The 18,284-nt window shown below is 35.6% G+C and overlaps 1 protein-coding gene across 2 annotated transcripts in view; it reads left to right on the plus strand.

Annotated features, from left to right (window-relative positions):
* The window catches only part of msraa (methionine sulfoxide reductase Aa), a 101,153-nt gene that overhangs the window by 62,635 nt on the left and 20,234 nt on the right, over positions 1 to 18,284 (plus strand). For both annotated transcript variants that reach the window (XM_051645319.1, XM_051645320.1), the window contains exons 4-5: positions 7,245 to 7,349; positions 11,334 to 11,440. In XM_051645319.1, the coding sequence (XP_051501279.1) occupies positions 7,245 to 7,349; positions 11,334 to 11,440 (212 nt within the window). The remainder of the gene's footprint in view (positions 1 to 7,244; positions 7,350 to 11,333; positions 11,441 to 18,284) is intronic.

Below are 18,284 nucleotides of genomic sequence, written 5' to 3' on the forward strand. Positions count from 1 at the left end.
CATTTCCAAAATCTGCAATCATCCAAATGGCATTAATATAAGCTTGTACTTAAAATGATAACATGTCTTGCTCATATAGAAATGCCTTGCTAATTTACCAATACAAACAACTTTGCCCATCCAAAAATAAAATCATAATGGAGCTTTAACCTTAATGCAATAAAATGCATTAATCAAGATTGATGATTTTGACATGGGAGGATTTAGCGTAACTGTGCCAGCTGTTGGCCTAATATGTGTAGATCTGAGCCTCTCCCTCTTTATCCTGCTTTGTAGGATTTGGGATTTAAAATATTAAACGTAATTTGTTTTTTGTTTTTTTTAAAGGAAAATGTTTTAAAGGGCTCATGACATGACTTTTTTTTTATTATTATTTTAATATGTTCCTTGAGGTTCACTTATAATATAAGTACATTTTTTGCTCGAAAGCCATATATTTGTAAAACATGATTATTTTCCACCCTCATTCTGACCATCTGTCAGAAACGCTTGGTTTTGTTGCTACCTCTCCTTTAAGACTTGACAGTAAATTCCCTCTGTTATGATTGGCTCTCTGTTCTTGACTGACCTGCCCTCTCCTTGCCATTTCACTGCTCAACACTACTAGGCGGGCTACAGAAGTGATAAGGTAAAGTAGGCATCGATGTGTTGTTGTGAAGGTAGTCATATGCAAATGTCTACCACAGTGTGGCATCACAATGTGGAGGAAGTACAGAATGAGTCGTTTTGGCAGCTTGGTTTCAACAAATGCTCTTTTTGCAGTGAGGAGAACGTTTTGAGTTCTGAAACTTACAGTATGTTTTTATAGTACAAGGAATTCTTATATGTTAAAATATCAAGGGAAATGTGATTCCTTGTGTCATGACCCCTTAAATTCAGTAATCAAAAATAGACATACTGTATACAAAGAGCACAAATTAAACAAATACTGTAGTCTGCTACCAATTCATTTTCATTACTTTGAAATTATATTTCTTTAAAAAAAATGCAGATTAATTTAACCATGCTCTGGGGCGAATTCACTAAGAATGAATTTACACTCGCTGATAGCATTGTTTATTTGCATCCACTGTCTGCATTGTTCAAGCGCACAATTCACAAAACAAATTAGGTAACCATGCAGATCACAAAAATCTGTGCTGAACCTAGGTTGTTCTGAAATTCAGCAGACTATCAGTATATGGCATACTTTACTAGGACTGTACAGCATTGCTAAATACAGACCTAAATTTACTCTTTAAAATGTAGAAAGTGAACTCGACTACACCGCGCATCTGAATATGTATGCTCTTCTCCATAACTTGATCATCATTTGATGAATTACTGTTATCATGATTGCTAGAAAATGTACACAAGTGCTCTTTTAAACAGAACTCAATTTACTGCCTGCTTTGTGTGCTGTAATATCGCAAAGCTAATTGTGCCAGGCAAATAGCGCTGATTTTTGTCACGCTCTATAATAAGCCTTACCTTAAATAGAAAGGAGGCATGTTTGATCTGAAAAGAATGACAATGACTTAATTTAAATACGCATGATGCAGCACTATTCTAGCACAGATAGTGCCTGGTTCACGGATGATTATGTGAATAAGCACATGTTTTTGTTAGCTGAAATACCGCATGCAAAAGTGACTGTTTAGTGAATGTCCTGATGTCTTCAGTTGAGGAAAACTTTTACTCAGCTCAAACTTGCACTTAAGTTTACTTCAGCCTAGAGGAGCATGACAGACCTGGCCTTTGATCTTCCAAGCTTTCCCTGGGTGCCGCTGCAGTGCAACTTCACAACAATTTCCTATCAAGTAAAATTGCACTAATGGCCTCTGACAGAGTACGATGCATCGCTATTCCTTACTGCAAAGTTCAGAAGACACACACATACATGCACAAACATGCATAATTCCATTTCACTGCAGGACATTCATATTTAAATTATCTTTTTCTCAGAAACTGTAAATTTTCAAAATCTGGACTGTTGTATATGATTCAGCTCATAGGAGGGAAGTGGCTAAAAGCAGAGGTGGTATACAGTGCAGTGTGCTGAAAGCTCAGAGGGAGCTGTCCAGTTGATTGGTGCTGAAATGAATGCTATGGCTCAAATGGTTGCCTAAACTCCTGTGGTTGCCAATCTCTCCTCCTTTATGTGATGGTAACATCCCTTTAAAACAAGTAAGTCACAATATTTTTTGAAGAAATAGGAAGATAAGTTCACACTTTATATTAGGTGTCTTTAACCACTATGTACTTGGGTTAAAATTAAAGCATCTGATACAATGTACTTATTGTATTCATGCATGTTAAAAACTAGCAGCTGTTGTTGACGGAATTTCACCGTAAAAAAAAATTATAATAAAAAAAACAGTGACCATGTTTCAGACATTACTGGATGTAATTTTTGTGCTTGTATGTTTTACAGTTCACTGCCGTGTATTATTAAAATACTTTTAAATGTACTTTTAACTACCATAGTAACACAATATGACTTCAGTTCCATCAAGAGTGGCCCTTCCAAGTGCAATGGCCAATAAATATGTATACACAGTGCACAGTGTCACTCACACAAACCAAAACACCAACAGGGTAACACATGAGACACTAAAATAATGCAAGAAACATTAACTAAATTACATAAAATGTGACAAAATAACCCCATATGTACATAACTGATATGAAATATAAGATGAAACAAATATTTCAATAAAATATAATCAAAATGATGGGTCACTCAGGGACTTCTGGGAATGCCCAGTTATAATTTTTTCACAGTAATTTTAACAATAGTTTACCTTAAAATTATATGTACATGTCTTGTTAACATAATATAACTTGTCACAGCTAACTATGAAGTAAATCATACTTTTTAATCATATTTTTTAACAATATTTTACCGTAAAATTACATGTATTGTCATGTTAAATATATTTTTTCACCCTACATAGTAAGGTAACCACCAGTTTAACAATTACAATTTTTTAACTGTAGCATTTTTTACAATATTTTTCCATTAAAATTGTGAACATTTTTTACAGGACTAGGATAAGAGTTAAGGTTTTGATTAGGATTAGGTTTAGGGTCAGGGATAGGGTCACTGTGGGACTATAAACACAGTTTATTAATATTTGTGTATTATAATATAAGACATGTAAATCATATAAATCACTATTATTCAATTATAAGAGGATTTGCTTAGGGACCGAATAGGACACGTTTTTGTTGTGTTCTCAGATATTTGTATAGATCTGCAACTGTGTGCAATGCAATTACTTTTTTTTTTTTTCTCAAATATATAATCATACACAAGATTTTACTGATGTCTGTGAGGGGGAGGGGACGTGCTATGAGCCTCTGATCATTCAATGCTCTCTCACTCTCTTTGTCTATGCACTCATTCTCTCTCTCCCTCTCTCTCTCTGTTCATCTCAGCCCTGTCTGCACTGATGCTTGTGTCAACAGGGGATTAAAGTGTGCGGGCATGTTCACCAAGCAGAAACTTGCAGTAAAAATAAAGCCATCAACACAATTACAGCATAATCACGGAAAATAACATCTTAAAACTGAAGTCTGTCTTTGCATCCATTTTGTAAGGCAGAATGAGAGCTGCATGAAGAGAGAATGTGACATGATGGCGTGCTTGTGCCTTTCCATTCCAGGCTTATAGTATAGCAGTATCACACATAACTGGTTATGTTCCTACTTTTAAAAGCATGGTTCACACAAAAATGAAAATTCTGTCATCATTTATTACCCTCATGTTGTTCCAAACCTGTATGGCTTTCTCTCTGTGGAACACAAAAGGAGATGTTAGGCAGAATTACAGCCTCAGTCATTTTTTCCTTTCCTTTTTCCATACAGTGCAGATAAATAGTGAATGAGGATGTCATTCTGCAAAACATCTCCTTTTATGTTCCACTGAAGAAAGTCATACGGGTTTGTTGGCAGAATTTTTATTATTGGTTGAACTATCCCTTTAATTGATGCTCTGAGCAGAGGTAGAGGAGAAAAAGAGAGGGAGGGAGGATGTAAAGAGACGTGTGGGGAGTGTTGGAATGAGTTCAGTGGGTTCATTACTCTTCCATACTCTTCCAGTTTCTGGATAATTTTTCCGACTCTTATGCTTCCAATAGAACACCATTGCCTTATCACTGGATGTTCAAACATTTGCATTAAAAACTGACAAAGGGTTTCGACAAGTGAAGAACATGTACATTTTTGCTTCCTTTTGCTTTTGCTCTCATTTTATACAGTATATGCATGTTTCTGTATCTGTTCTCTAGAATAACACCTTTAATAATAGATTTTCCATCTATACACAGGCAGTGAATAAATTATAGATAAACACATAACAGATATCCATAGATATAGATAAACACAGAGGATCAGTAAATTTACACCCTGTGTACATTTGGTAATAAGATCCATCTCAGGTGGTTCAATACAGGTTTAAACAGGGTCCAAAACATTTTGTAATCAGATCATTGAAACCACAAGTAGAAAGAAATCATTTGGAGCGAAAACACTAATCTGTGGTGATGTATACCGGGTAACACTGAAGGACCATCTACTCACCTGTCGATCACTCACTGAACTAAAACAAGGGTTTTAAACTTTGCTGGTTAAATGTTTTTTATTTATTTATTTATTTTTTTAAATAAAATTAAGATACTTAAGAATTGTTTTGTTTTTGTTTTGTTTTTTGCTTTGTTTTGTTATGCTTTGCTTTGCTTTGTTTTTTGCTTTGCTTTGCTTTGCTTTTTGTTTTGTTATGCTTTGTTTTTTGTTTTGTTTTGTTTTGTTTTGCTTTGCTTTTCTTTGTTTTTTGCTTTGTTTTTTGTTTTGCTTTGTTTTTTGTTTTGTTTTGTTTTGTTTTGCTTTGCTTTTCTTTGTTTTTTGTTTTGTTTTGTTTTGTTTTGTTTTTTGATTTGTTTTGCTTTGCTTTTCTTTGTTTTTTGTTTTGTTTGGCTTTGCTTTGCTTTTTGGTTTGGTTTGGTGCTGTGTTATGTTATGTTGTGGTTTGTTTTGGATTTGTGTTTTGTTCTTTGTTTTGTGTGATTTACACTAAAACTTAAATCATTGACAATATTGTGACATTATTGACAGTAAAAGTTAAGTTTATGTAGTACATAAAAATAAAATAAAAACCAAACAGGTAAACAAACATGTGTTTGAAACATGTGTTCAGCGAAGTGCATGGGCAATTTCACAGCTTTGGTTTTCCATATTTTACATCTGATAATGTAAATACCCCACTGCTGTCTTGCCTGGTAATTCAAATAACCCCACAGGTTAGTCCTTTATTACTTTTTCAATATCAAAGCAATATAGATTTACCAGAGATAACAGTGCAAAAAAAAAAAAAAAGTTAAATTTCTTAAAAAAAAATAATAAAAAAAAAAAACAGTTTAAAAATAAATAAATACTGTAAATATTTAAATTCTTAGGGAATGCACAGATAAAATATATTCCTTAAAATGCACTGAAAGTCACTTTGGATAAAAGCGTCTGCCAATTTAATAAATGTAAATGTATTTTCAAGCGGTCACATGCTATAAAACAAAAACACATGAATTTAACATTCTCCCACATGTGCATACATGTGAAATCCATGCGCTTTTCCCCCATGAAGGACACACACACTCACAAACTTGTTTATTCAGACAGCATTATTGCTTTTGGAGTAGTTGGCTTTATACTTTGATAAAACTTCAATGGCTTCTGCAAGACAACACCACAACCACTTGCTGTTCTGCTCAGGGCTTGTTGTTTAAAGACAGAGAAAGAGAGACAAAAAGAGAATAAAATTCAGCGATTCTCACTTTCATCTCTGTCTGACCTAGTTCTTGTCTTCTCTTTCAATTGCTGCCTTGCCATTGTTTGAATCCAGCCTTAATCTGAGAGCATAATCATTTCAGCTGGTTGAGTACTTTATGTATTATCCTTGTGTTTGTTTGATGCACCTTTATGCTTCTCCGCAATGCTTGCTAACCCAAACTGAGTCTTTTCGATGTAATTTCTTGTTTTCCTAAGTACTTTCCCTGTAGCTTCAAGAGGAAAACTCTCCTCCTTTTAGACTTTGTTCACACTGCACACAAATCTGATATGGTTTTCAAATATGATCTTGAAGACTGTCTGTCTGGACTGTCATTTTGCAAGTTAATTCTGTTAAGTTTGTTTAGGCAGTGTAGTTAATATCTGGTGTATTTACATCAGTTGCTTTAGTATGATGTCAACATGATTCCAGAAGATTTTGTCATACAACTACTTAGAGTAGCATGTGGAAAGACAGTTTGCAAAATTAGAAATTTTGCATCTGCTTATTTCTATCATGACATCTTGCCAGAGTTGATCTCATGCATGAGAGAATATAAGCGAAAGAGGCATTTCACGCATTAGTATTGTGTACAAAACCGTTGACTCACTCATTCACTGTTCACTTCAAATTGACTGTATATTTTCACTCACTCTTTCCTCATATTGCAAACTGAGTGTATACTGACACAGCTCCAGACAATATTGTGCAACATGTATTGCGTTATATAACATATTTTGTCTTGAATGCCGAAAAAGTAATTGAAGTCCCATCTAGCTGTTTAAACTGAGATACATTCCAAAAAAATCTGGCTTCAAACCAGTATTCATACATTTGTCTTGTAATGTTTTTATGCTGTTCAGAGTATATATATGTAAAAAAAAAAAAAACTAAAAAGGTTTGAGTCGGCTTGAAAAAATATCTGATTTGTTGCTGCCTCTTTGAACCAAGCCTTAGGGTTTTCACACCGAACACATTTTTACATTGTCTGCACTGCTTTTTAATTGTTTAATTGTAAATATATACACTACATGGACATCTTTGACCATTGCACTGCGTCGTGCTGTATTTTAAGATTCCGTGTCAAGTTAAATGAACAAGGATGCATTTGATGTGTTTGGAATCTAAGACTTTTTTTTCATTGTTTCCTTCATCTGATTTCAGTGATGTTGCAATGATTTTTTTTTTTCGTTTGACGAAAAGCACCCAGGTGATGCTAGGAGCACAGGTAGATTGACTGCCCTTGTGCTCTTATGACAAGGTCAAAAGACATAAAGTTAATCAGTACGGAGGACTGACCTTACCCTTGGAGCCAAGGTCAATGACCTATGATGACCACACCAGAATGGAACCGCATTGGGCCACCGCTGTTAACTTACATGTGTGTGACTCTTCAGCGATGAGTTTTACACAGTCACCTCTCCTTCTCATCCTCATACAGGTAAAACAGGACATGCAGAGGTGGTTCGCGTGGTGTATGAACCAGAGAAAATCAGCTTTGCCCAGTTGCTCAAGGTATTCTGGGAGAGCCATGATCCCACACAAGGTAACATTTCACCCCATCACAAATTTTATTGAATACCAGATCCTGACAAATGTGCCAAGGCTGTTTAGTCATTTGTGTTCTCTTGTACACAATATTCTGAGAATAAAAAAACCTCATAGGGTTAGTTCACCAAAATGAGGGTCTTTGCAAACCCATATGACTTCGGGTAAGACTTTACAATAAGATTCCATTCATTAACATTAGCTAATGCATAGGTATCATGAACTAACAATGAACAATATATATTTTACAGCTTTTATTAATCTTTGTTAATGTTAATTAATAAAAAATACAATTGTTCATTGTTAGTTCATGTCAGTTCATAGTGCATTAACTAATGTTAACGTATATGACTTTTGATTTTAAAAATATATTACTATATGTTGAAATTAATCAGGGTTAGGTCCATTAGGGTGCAATATTTGCCCCCTAGAATTGATTTCTAGGGGCATTTTTGTTTTTTTTTCCTTTGAAAGGGCTTTTTTATTAACTTTATAATAATGACTCTGTGTCATCCTTTTATGTCACATACAGTTTGAATATTGAGAATTAACATCAACATCAACCACTATTTGTAGGGCTGGGTATTGTCAATGACTTCCCAATTTAATTTGATTCAATTAGATTCCAATTTTGAGATTTTTTCATTTGGGAATATTTCAGTTACAATGTCAACAGGCATGTCTCATATTGCCTGATCTCTACACTGCATGTCTGAAACACCATTCCGGAATCGCTTTTTTGTCATTCACATATTTCCAAATAATTAAACTATTAAGTTAACATAGCCTAAAAAACGAACAGGGGTACAACAGGGCTAAAGGCCCCATGGGGTAAAAGGCTTCTTTTATTTTATTTTCTCCCAAAACACTAAATGGCAACAAAAAATACCACAGTACTTTCCTAATCACCTGTTTATCACTATGCAGTGCAAAATTTTCCTGATCCATGAGATCTTTTCTTGTGGTGTCTAAAGGTTGAATTTGAGGCAAATTTTTGTAGCTAATGAAAATCCCTGAAATCAGCACATTTATTTTGATTTTAACTTTTGTTTAATGTGATTAAATTATATATATATATATATATATATATATATATATATATATATATATATATATATATATATGTGTGTGTGTTTTTTTTTTTTTTTTTAAATAAATGTTCTATAAGTGAAAAGATAGTATTTGTGGTAAAAAGACCCCCCTGTTGCAGGGGCTGAAGACCCCTATAAAACTGTTTTTTTAAGTGGGAGGAATAGATTTGTTCTGAATAATGTTCAAAGTGGGCTCACATTGACTCATCCAATCACAATGGAGATTAATTTGTTTAAAGAATACTTGAGATGTTATAAAATGCAAAATGTGTATGAAACTAACAGGAAATTGTGCACCCTTTTCTGAAGTAGTTATTTTGAGTAAGTATTATCTTAATTTGCTACTCAAAAAAGCATCATCCTGTCTCAAAACGATTAGCATTAGCTGACAAATTTTGCACATTAACTATTTCTCCTATATCTACACAATATCACTATAACACCCCCTAGGGACCTTTTACACCAAGGGTGTGGGCCTTTACCCCAAGTGTGGGGTAAAAGCCTCCCTCACCACCTTTGTTTAAAAACTGAATTTTAATCTAAACAACCTTCCGTTATTATTTCTTTTCACACAAATTATTTTGTTCCATCAATATTCAATAAAATGAAATACATTTTTCCCATCTTGATACATTGTGTGACCAGAAAAAAAGCAAATTTTTCTTAAGGTATGCCTTCAGCCCCATTGTACCCTATATAATGCAATGACACAGAGGAGATGACTCCAGATTTGGAGTGAGGAGCTTATTAAACAAAACTGTTGTCAAGTCCTTAATGCCTATTGAACAAAACATGGCAAAAATAAACATTTCACATGTCATATGGACCACTTTTATACTTTTTAAACTTTTTTTGGTCACTGTCATTGCACGGAAAAGAGCAGGCAAAACATTCTGGTAAATATCTCATTTTGTGTTTCTTGAAAGAAAGTCATATGGGTTTGGAACGACATGAGGGTGAGTAAATGTTGAAAGATGTTTTTTGGGGAACTGTTCCTTTAAGATTAGATTGACTTTACAAAAATAGTTCAAACCCAGCATAATACAGTACACACTACCCGTTTACTGTTACTTATTAAGTAATTTTTGAGTGCAGTGTTAATTTAAAAAAAAATGTAATAAATAAAAACGCTAGGCACAGAATGCACACAATTTAAAAGCATGTTACTTAATACAGTGTTAAGTTCCAGTAGCATGAGAGGTATGGTATGAGAGGCCCATTATGAAAGCACAGAGAAGAGAGACAACAGTTTGATTGGCAGCAATCATGACCAGAAGATTCAGAGCGGAGATTAAAGTGTCTCGACCATCCAGTCACATTCGGACTCATACAGATACCTTGTATAAAACCCTGATTGTGTCTGCGGTGATGACAAGCACTCTTGTACTTAGATTGGCTTATACTTTATGTTAAACTAAAATCATTATTATTTAGCTGAAGTTGTTGAATCTTTCGAAGGACAAAAAAAGAATCTAGTACAACTAGTACACTAAGTAATTTAAAGAAAAGCATTACACATAAAGAAATGAATAGTACTTTTGACATATATGCTTTACAATGATGTAAACCTACATGAGATAAAGACAACAAAAGCTGTTGTATTTTACATAAGGGTGGTCCCCCTCATGGTGGTTGCCATGTTGAGATCACATGACCAGCCAAATACTACATACTTCGGCTGTGTCTCGTTTGAAAGGCTGCATGCTAGGTAGGACGCGTCCGATACCGAGTGTCCTCCTTTAAACAAGCCTCGTTTAAACGAGAGGGCCTTCGTAGGACAAACGAAAACGGAACGTAACATGGTTGCTATGACAGCACGCCACTCTTTAACAAGAACAAAGTCCCTTTAGAAGGGAATGTATGAGGTACATTTTAGAAGAGTTATAATGATGTAAAGAGAAAACAAAATAGATTTTACAGTTGTACTTTTAGTCTAATACGTTATTTTAATTATATATGAATATAGTTATACATATTATATACTCTGCACCCATCTACTGAGGTACTTCAACTTGGGAATTAACATTCCTTGCGTTTGAACATCATATTGAAATTTTTTTTAGACATTTCCGTTGAAGCAAAGAATTGTGGGTTGTGAGTGCCCACGAAGGATACACCTCATGCATCCTCCGAATTCCTGTGAAAGAAAGTCGCATTCGAAGGCTGCATTCGGAGTGGCCTACTCGCTTTTTTTTAAACGAGACAGCCTCGATGACGTATGTGGCCGACAAATGCGACCTCTGGAGGACGCATCCTTCCAAACGAGACACAGCCATCTCAGTAACCCCCTATTATCATATACTTTTGGTTGCAGAATGCTGGGCTTTTCAGCAGAAAACAAATAGACGTTTTTTTTACAAAGAAACCCAATACAGTAAGCTTTAGAGCTACAGCAATAAACTAAGACCATTGATGGAGACGAACATAGCTGTAATTAAAATTGCACTCCTCCCAAGCTTTCAGATAGACTCACTGCTGGTTGATTGGGAGTTTGTTTCCCGAGAAACTCGGCACTAATAGATGCTAATTTTGGATCCAAAGAAGATCTATTCTGTGACTGCACTGCGGGAAATGTCAGGGTTAAAGAGTTGCTTTAGTTTTCAGAGTGCTCTATATTTAATTTAAAGGTGAAGTGTGTAATTTCTGTGCCATTAGTGTCACCTAACTGAATTGAAACAACAATGATTAAATAATTACAAACAGAGCAATTTTTTTTTTTTTAATAGCGCCAGAAAGTCAGTGTTTACACTTTTTGGAGGAATCAACCTACAAAACACTTATTTGTAGTTGTCTTTGCATAATAAGCTTGGATATGAGGAAGTACTTTATTTTGCATTAACATCACCTTTACCTAAAGACAATGTTCACTTTCTTCACTTTCTTTAATATAGGAATGCGTCAGGGCAACGACGTTGGTACAGTCTATCGATCGAGCATCTACACATATATGCAGGAACAACTCGAGCAGGCACTGCACTCGAAGGACGAATATCAAAAGGTATCCTTCTACCAAACCCTCTAAAAAACCTCAGGTGATCTTCACTAACACAACAGTTATACTTGTGTAGAAAACAAAGGCTGCTCATGTTGACTGCACCCTCAGCTAATGGAATGCTAACACCTTAGGTGTCTAAGTGCACAATAAGGTGGGAAAGGTTTTTATGATTGCATTTAAAACAGCCCTAATTGGTTCCTGCTTCGTTTGATAACCTCAGAATCCATGACAGATAAAACAGGTTTCCTCTTAAGCAGGTACAATGATCTTACACATGAATAGTAATTCTGTTTGTCTTTTAGACAGCTTGGAGAAGGGTGACTTTAAATCCGAGCATGAGAAGGTTCAAAGTTTTACGGTGTGGAGCACGAGCACTGCCATCTGCAATATGCGTATATGTTTCTCTAATTGTGGAACTGTTTTTGAGCCCAAATTGAGGTTTTTTGGTCTCAGTGGTGCAATAACAATACAAACCTGTATGCAGTTACACTAACAACCCCGCCCTTTCCGTCGAGCCTGTTAGAACAATAGAAGCAGAGGAATTGACTGTGGTTCTTGCAGACACTAATCTTCCCCACGGTACCCATGTAGTCTCATTTTCTTCCTTCAAACCCTTCTCCTCCCCCTTCCTCTTATGTATGATCATACTTCATTTTTTGGGCTGTTTTCTTCCTCGTTTCTGCTATCCTTTCATTCCCTCAGTATTACAAGTAGGATACAACTGATATTGTTTTTACATTTAAGTGTCCGATAACCAATATGCAGGATTATTTTTAATTGTTATTTTATTTCTCCTTTTTGACACAACAAAAAGTCAATAATAATTAAGCTACAACAATAAAAATTCTTAATTCATAAAATGAATTATAAATAATATTATATATTTTATTATACATATATATTTTATACATTATATATATAATAATAATTATTATATATAATAATAATGTATATTATTATTATTTTTTTTAATGTATTGTTTGCATAGATATCTCAACTTTTATTTAATATTAATCATAATAATTATTAATATATAAGTACATAATCATAACACTACAACAATAAAACAATTCTATAATTCATAAAATGAATGATTCATAACATTATCTGTAATATTTTGGATATTTTATATATAAATATAAAATATAATAATAATGATTATAGATAAGAATTTGTATTATTATTGTTATTATTAAATTATTATTATTAATATTGCATAAAGTTATTTATGCAAACAATAATAATTTAGTAAAATAAAAATAATCATTTCACAAACTACACTACAACAATATAAATAATAAATAATATTATGTGTAGTTTGTTATATTTAATTATATATTAATTATCAAATATAAAAATAAAGTATAATAATAATAATAATAATAATATAATTATTTCATTTCAATTATTATTATTTTTAATATATTTTTTACATAAATGTAAGCTATATTATTAATTGTGTTTATTGTTGTTGTTATTATATAAATAATAATATTATTATAATAATAATTATTACTATTATTATTGCTATTAGTCATACTACTACTACTACTACTACTAATAATAATAATAATAATAATAATATTAATAATAATAATGTTGCATAAAAGTTATTTATGCAAACGATGCATTAAATAAGTTACTTTTGAACAGTTTTATCCTGCTGAACACACAGTGGTGTGATGGTGTTATTGGGTTCTGTTTTTCTTTAGAGACCCACCAAATAATGCCATTTAGTGGAAGACACAATATTAAATAAACGAAAACCAATTAAGTATAGAAATATGAATATCAGTAAAAAAAATACTTGTCAAATCAATTATCTGTTCTCTCTCTAAATACAAGCTATGCATTCTGTACCACACCGGTGAGTTGTGAAGTGCAAGAACAGCCCGGATTCATGCTTCGACATATTGCGGACAGTGTTGTGGCAGACACATTTGACTATGGATTATTAGACAACCTTGACTCTCATCGTCCCACTGTCCTCTCTTTTGCCTTCTTTGCATATCACATCAGACATATCTCTGCTTTCTTTGTGCTGATATGAAGGGTTTCTGGAGGCTCCCTTTTCGACATCAAAAGAACCCAAATGAACGGCACAGTCTGTCGTTATCACTCTGCTCTTCTCTGAGCGCTCCATTTTGAACAAATGCTGAACACAATATCCAATATCTTTTCCTGTGATATGGTACATTTGGTATCTCGGCAACTGATTCTTGAGGAAGGATAGATGTAGCTGGACACTGACGCCTACAGACACACTCTCACACATGCCCACAAATTGAGTCCTCACTGTTAATGGTGAAAATTCTTATTTTAATAGATTGGGAAGCATATTCTTTGAAATTCTTGCAGAGTAGAGACAATGATGCTGATTTTAATGATTTGAGAAGCATCAACTCAAGAGTCTGAATTATACGAAAAGGAAATTTTGGTATTTTTCTTCAAATATGCAGTCACACACAGTCGTACAGGCACTGCCTGTAGGGTTGGGACCCTGGGGATGAGAAGAGGGGGCGCGCTATAGCCATGCTATAATACACCATATCTTAATAGATATGATGCAAAACACATGTTTTTCTAGCTGCTGTGTTTATAGCTGCACAGCACCCATAAAGGTCAACTATTACCCTTAGCATTAAGTAGGTTGCTGATAATTGGGACTGCTGTATATCTTCTAACAGAATGCACTTTATACATAAAATAACGCTTTAATGAATTTTGAGTTCTTAAGATTTTTATTATGCACTAAGTGTATTATATTTTGTGAATATAGTCACAGCGTAAGTGGCACATTCTTTAACAACATCCTTTAACCGTGACTACTGTAACTTATTGCTTAACAGTGAAGTGTGGAATATGTGAGCCACTTGTGTCTACTGTCTTCCAAATGGAAGTGTAAAAATAATGACTGTTTTCAAACAGGTTTCACGAACACTCCCTCATCTTCCATTGTTCGCTCAAACAAAGAATCCCACATCAAATTTACACCATTGGAAGAGCTAGTTTTACTATGTCAGGCTGGTCAGGATTCTCAAACAAGCAGAGCAATGTTTTGAAAAAGCCACAGAGCCACAGTTTTACACTGTGACGAGGAGGGCGTGGCCGGGCCGTGATGGAGCACGGCCGGCTCAGAATCAGCTGATGAGCAGGAGAGCGAGATTAGGGGTGGGCGTAGGCGGCGGTTCAAGAGAGAGAGACGTACGTGGCCACGTTGCATGTGTGTCTGTTTATGTTTGTTTAAGTTCATGTTTTAAGTTAAGTTTTTCATTAAACTTTTATGTTGACTGTTCAGCCGGTTCCCGCCTCCTCCTTGACCGTCCTTTATCTGTTACATACACTTTTCAGGCAAATCAACCTGTTGTCTCTGCATATTAAGCTAGGATAGGAGTATTTTAACATCGACATATTTCACCTTTCAACAAAACAGCCTTTTCACGTGCATCTCTCTCTCTCTCTTTTTGCCAAGAAAATGCTTAAGTGTTAATTGCTTTATTTTCTTGTTGTGGAATTTCATATACACAGGTTTTATTTGGGACTGGACTCCATGGTCAATTGCAATTCTCAAATAGTTATATCTATGATCTAAAAAATAGGACATGTAGAGGACTCATGTGGTATTTCGGTTTATACAGAGGCTAAATGGATCATTTTCAGAGTGACATGTTACACGGTTGAATGCGTGTTCATGGAGCGGTGATTTTTAGGACAGTGTGTTCATGTAAGAGATTTAATGCAAATTACTGTGAGATAGTAGTGTTGTTCTTAGTTCTTAAAGGGATAGTTCACCAAAAAAAGAAAATACTGTCATCATTAACTCACCCTCGTGTTGCTCTAAACTTATATGACTCTGGACACGTCCACACTAATATGTTTTTGTTTCTCTCATCCACACTAGAATGGTGCTTTCCTCCAAAAATTGAGTGTTTTGAAAAGAGATCTTCATTAACGCAAACTCTGGAAGATTAGTGTGGATGTGGCCTTTATTTCTTCCATAAAACAAAAAAGGAGATGTTAGGCAGATTGTCAGCCTCAGTCACTATTTACTCTCATTCGGTGGAAAAAGAAATATGCAATGAAAGTAAATGGTGACTAAGGCTAACATTCTGCCTAAAATCTCCTTTTGTGTTCTACGGAAGAAATAAAGTCATACAGGTTTGGAAAATCATGAGTGTAAGTTAATGAAAACAGAATTTTCATTTTTGGCTGAACCATCCTATTAAATCAAATATGTCCTGCAGCACCTTTTCTCTAGCTTGTCAGATGAATAAGGCTGTATGCTGTCAAAGAAGCTTTTTGCTGCACAAGGCTCTGCATATCTCATTGTGTTCTCAGAGACACTCTAACAGTCTCACATGCTCCCTCTGCTGGTCATCCTTCTCAGTTTCCCCTTTCTCTTTTTCTCTCTCTCATTCAGTGGCTCCATCCTCCATTGTCTGCTCTCTCTCTCTCTCTCTCTCTCCACCCACTCCACCCCCTGCCAAGCCATCTGCTTCAGCAGGCCCTGTCTCCGTGGCAACAGGGGAGGCCATGCTGCCTCCTATTGGCCTGCTGCCATAACGGAGAGGCTGCCGCGGGTCGAGGGTCATCTGTAGAGTGCCGCCTCACCGGTGTTGTAATCAGCTGTTGAGACCAAGCCACAATGAAATGAGTGTCAGAAGGCAAGGGGTTAATAAAGCCTGGTCTGACTGGCAGCTGGGTCCATTATGAGTGAGGGACAGGAGGGGGTGGGGTTTAAGGAATGAAGCTTGAGGAAGGGGGGTATTCGGCTTGGCTGGGATGGTGGAGCGCTACAGAGACTCATCAGAGATCTGGGGTTTGGGAGCTCGTCTGTGTTGCGTAAGAGAAGATTTGATGTTGCCATAAATCTTGTCTGCAAGGGGGGGAATTAAATCTGTGGGTGGGTTTTTAGGATTAAAGTGCCTGGTTTTTGAGTGGAGTATTTTGGGAATTTAGAGGGCTATTTGTGGCGGGACAACAGCACTGGTTTTGCTCACCACTCGCAAGTGTAATATTGCTTTTAGACTGAGATGGATAGTACATGCTTTTGGCAGCTAAGGTTTTAGCATGTTGAATGTGGAGTTGAAGTGGGGTTCTTTAAATAGATGTTCTTCATCCAGAAGCATTAAGCACCTGTTTTTTTAGGGGGCAGCCCTAGCTTAATTGGTGCACTATGCAAAAGACAAGATGTGTCCAGAGGATAAAAAAAAACACTTTATAACAATTAAGTAGTTTAACATATGAGTAAAATGTGTTAATCTAGCTGTGCAGTTTTCAGTTAACATGCAAAGCTACCCGGGTTCAAATCCTAACCTAATACATATGTGACCTGCTCCATCATTTTGAGTCACTTTGTCTCAGAAATACATTTTGTGTTAGTCACATTTTTATAATGTGTTTTAACAAATATATGTATAGGTAGATGATGACAGAATTTTCAGTTTAAAGCAAATGATCCTACACAGCAGAAGGTGTGACTGGATGTGACTGGATTTGACTGGGCAAGTTTAGAAATTTGAATTTCTGCCACAGGGTTTTAAACAAACACTTTATAAATACAATAATCATGCAACTTTATTAGCTATCAAACACACAAGCACACACACACACACAAACATACAGTATATATATATATATATATATATATATATATATATATATATATATATATATATATACACACCAATCAGCCACAACATTAAAACCACCTGCCTAATATTGTGTAGGTCCACCTCGTGCAGCCAAACAGCACCAACCCGCATCTCAGAAAAGCATTTTGAGATGCTATTCTTCTCACCACAATTGTACAGAGCAGTTATCTGAGTTAACGTAGACTTTGTCAGTTTGAACCAGTCTGGCCATTCTCCATTGACCTCTGTCAACAACAAGGCATTTCCGTCCACAGAACTGCCTCTCACTGGATGTTTTTTATTTTTCGCACCATTCGGAGTAAATTCTAGAGACTGTTGTGCGTGAAATTCCCAGGAGATCAGCAGTTACAGAAATACTCAAATCAGCCCATCTGGCACCAACAATCATGCCACGCTCCTGATCACATTTTTCCCCATTCTGGTGGTTGATTGGAACATTAACTGAAGCTCCTGACCCGTATCTGCATGATTTTATGCACTGCTGCCACATGATTGGCTGATTAGATAATCGCATGGGTGATTGTTGGTGCCAGACAGGCTGGTTTGAGTATTTCTGTAACTGCGTGGGTGTGCATTATTTCTCAGCAATTCAACAGGTCAGTCAATTATTCCGGTTATACCACGGTTACCACACCTTAAGACACTGTTCAGGGTTTTATCTCACACATTTTCTGGTTTTCATCCCTAAAACGCTCTTATGAGAGGAACTACTTTCTTTCACTATTGATTCAGTGTTTTGCTTTCACACAGTCTGAGCCATCGTTGCTAGTTCGAAAAAGTCACTTTAGAACTAGCAGCGGAGGATTGCGATGCTTGCGCTGCTGTACTCGAGGACTTACTGGAGTAATGAGGTAATGCGTTTGTGCATGTGTGTGTGAGTTTGTGTTTGAGGGATCGAAAGAGAGAAATAACATCACTTCAAACATCACAGCGAGTGTCGCCATATTTCCGTTGTAAACCTTAACAACCTTTTTCAACCCTACTGAGATGCAGGTGTGGCTGACATGACGGCTCTTTTTTTCTCTCGTGAGTTAGTGTGTGCGTGTGTCTGTGTGTCCACGTGTGTGAGAGTGTGTGTGTGAGAGGAGGAGGAGGGGTGAAGGTCTTTGCCACAGATTTTTCAGATAATATAGAAACTGTTGTATTGATCAAGTGTATCCAGCTTTGATACAGCTCAAGCCTTCATTGCTAAT

This window comes from Myxocyprinus asiaticus, chromosome 19, assembly GCF_019703515.2.
Source record: "Myxocyprinus asiaticus isolate MX2 ecotype Aquarium Trade chromosome 19, UBuf_Myxa_2, whole genome shotgun sequence".
Lineage (NCBI taxonomy): Eukaryota > Metazoa > Chordata > Actinopteri > Cypriniformes > Catostomidae > Myxocyprinus > Myxocyprinus asiaticus.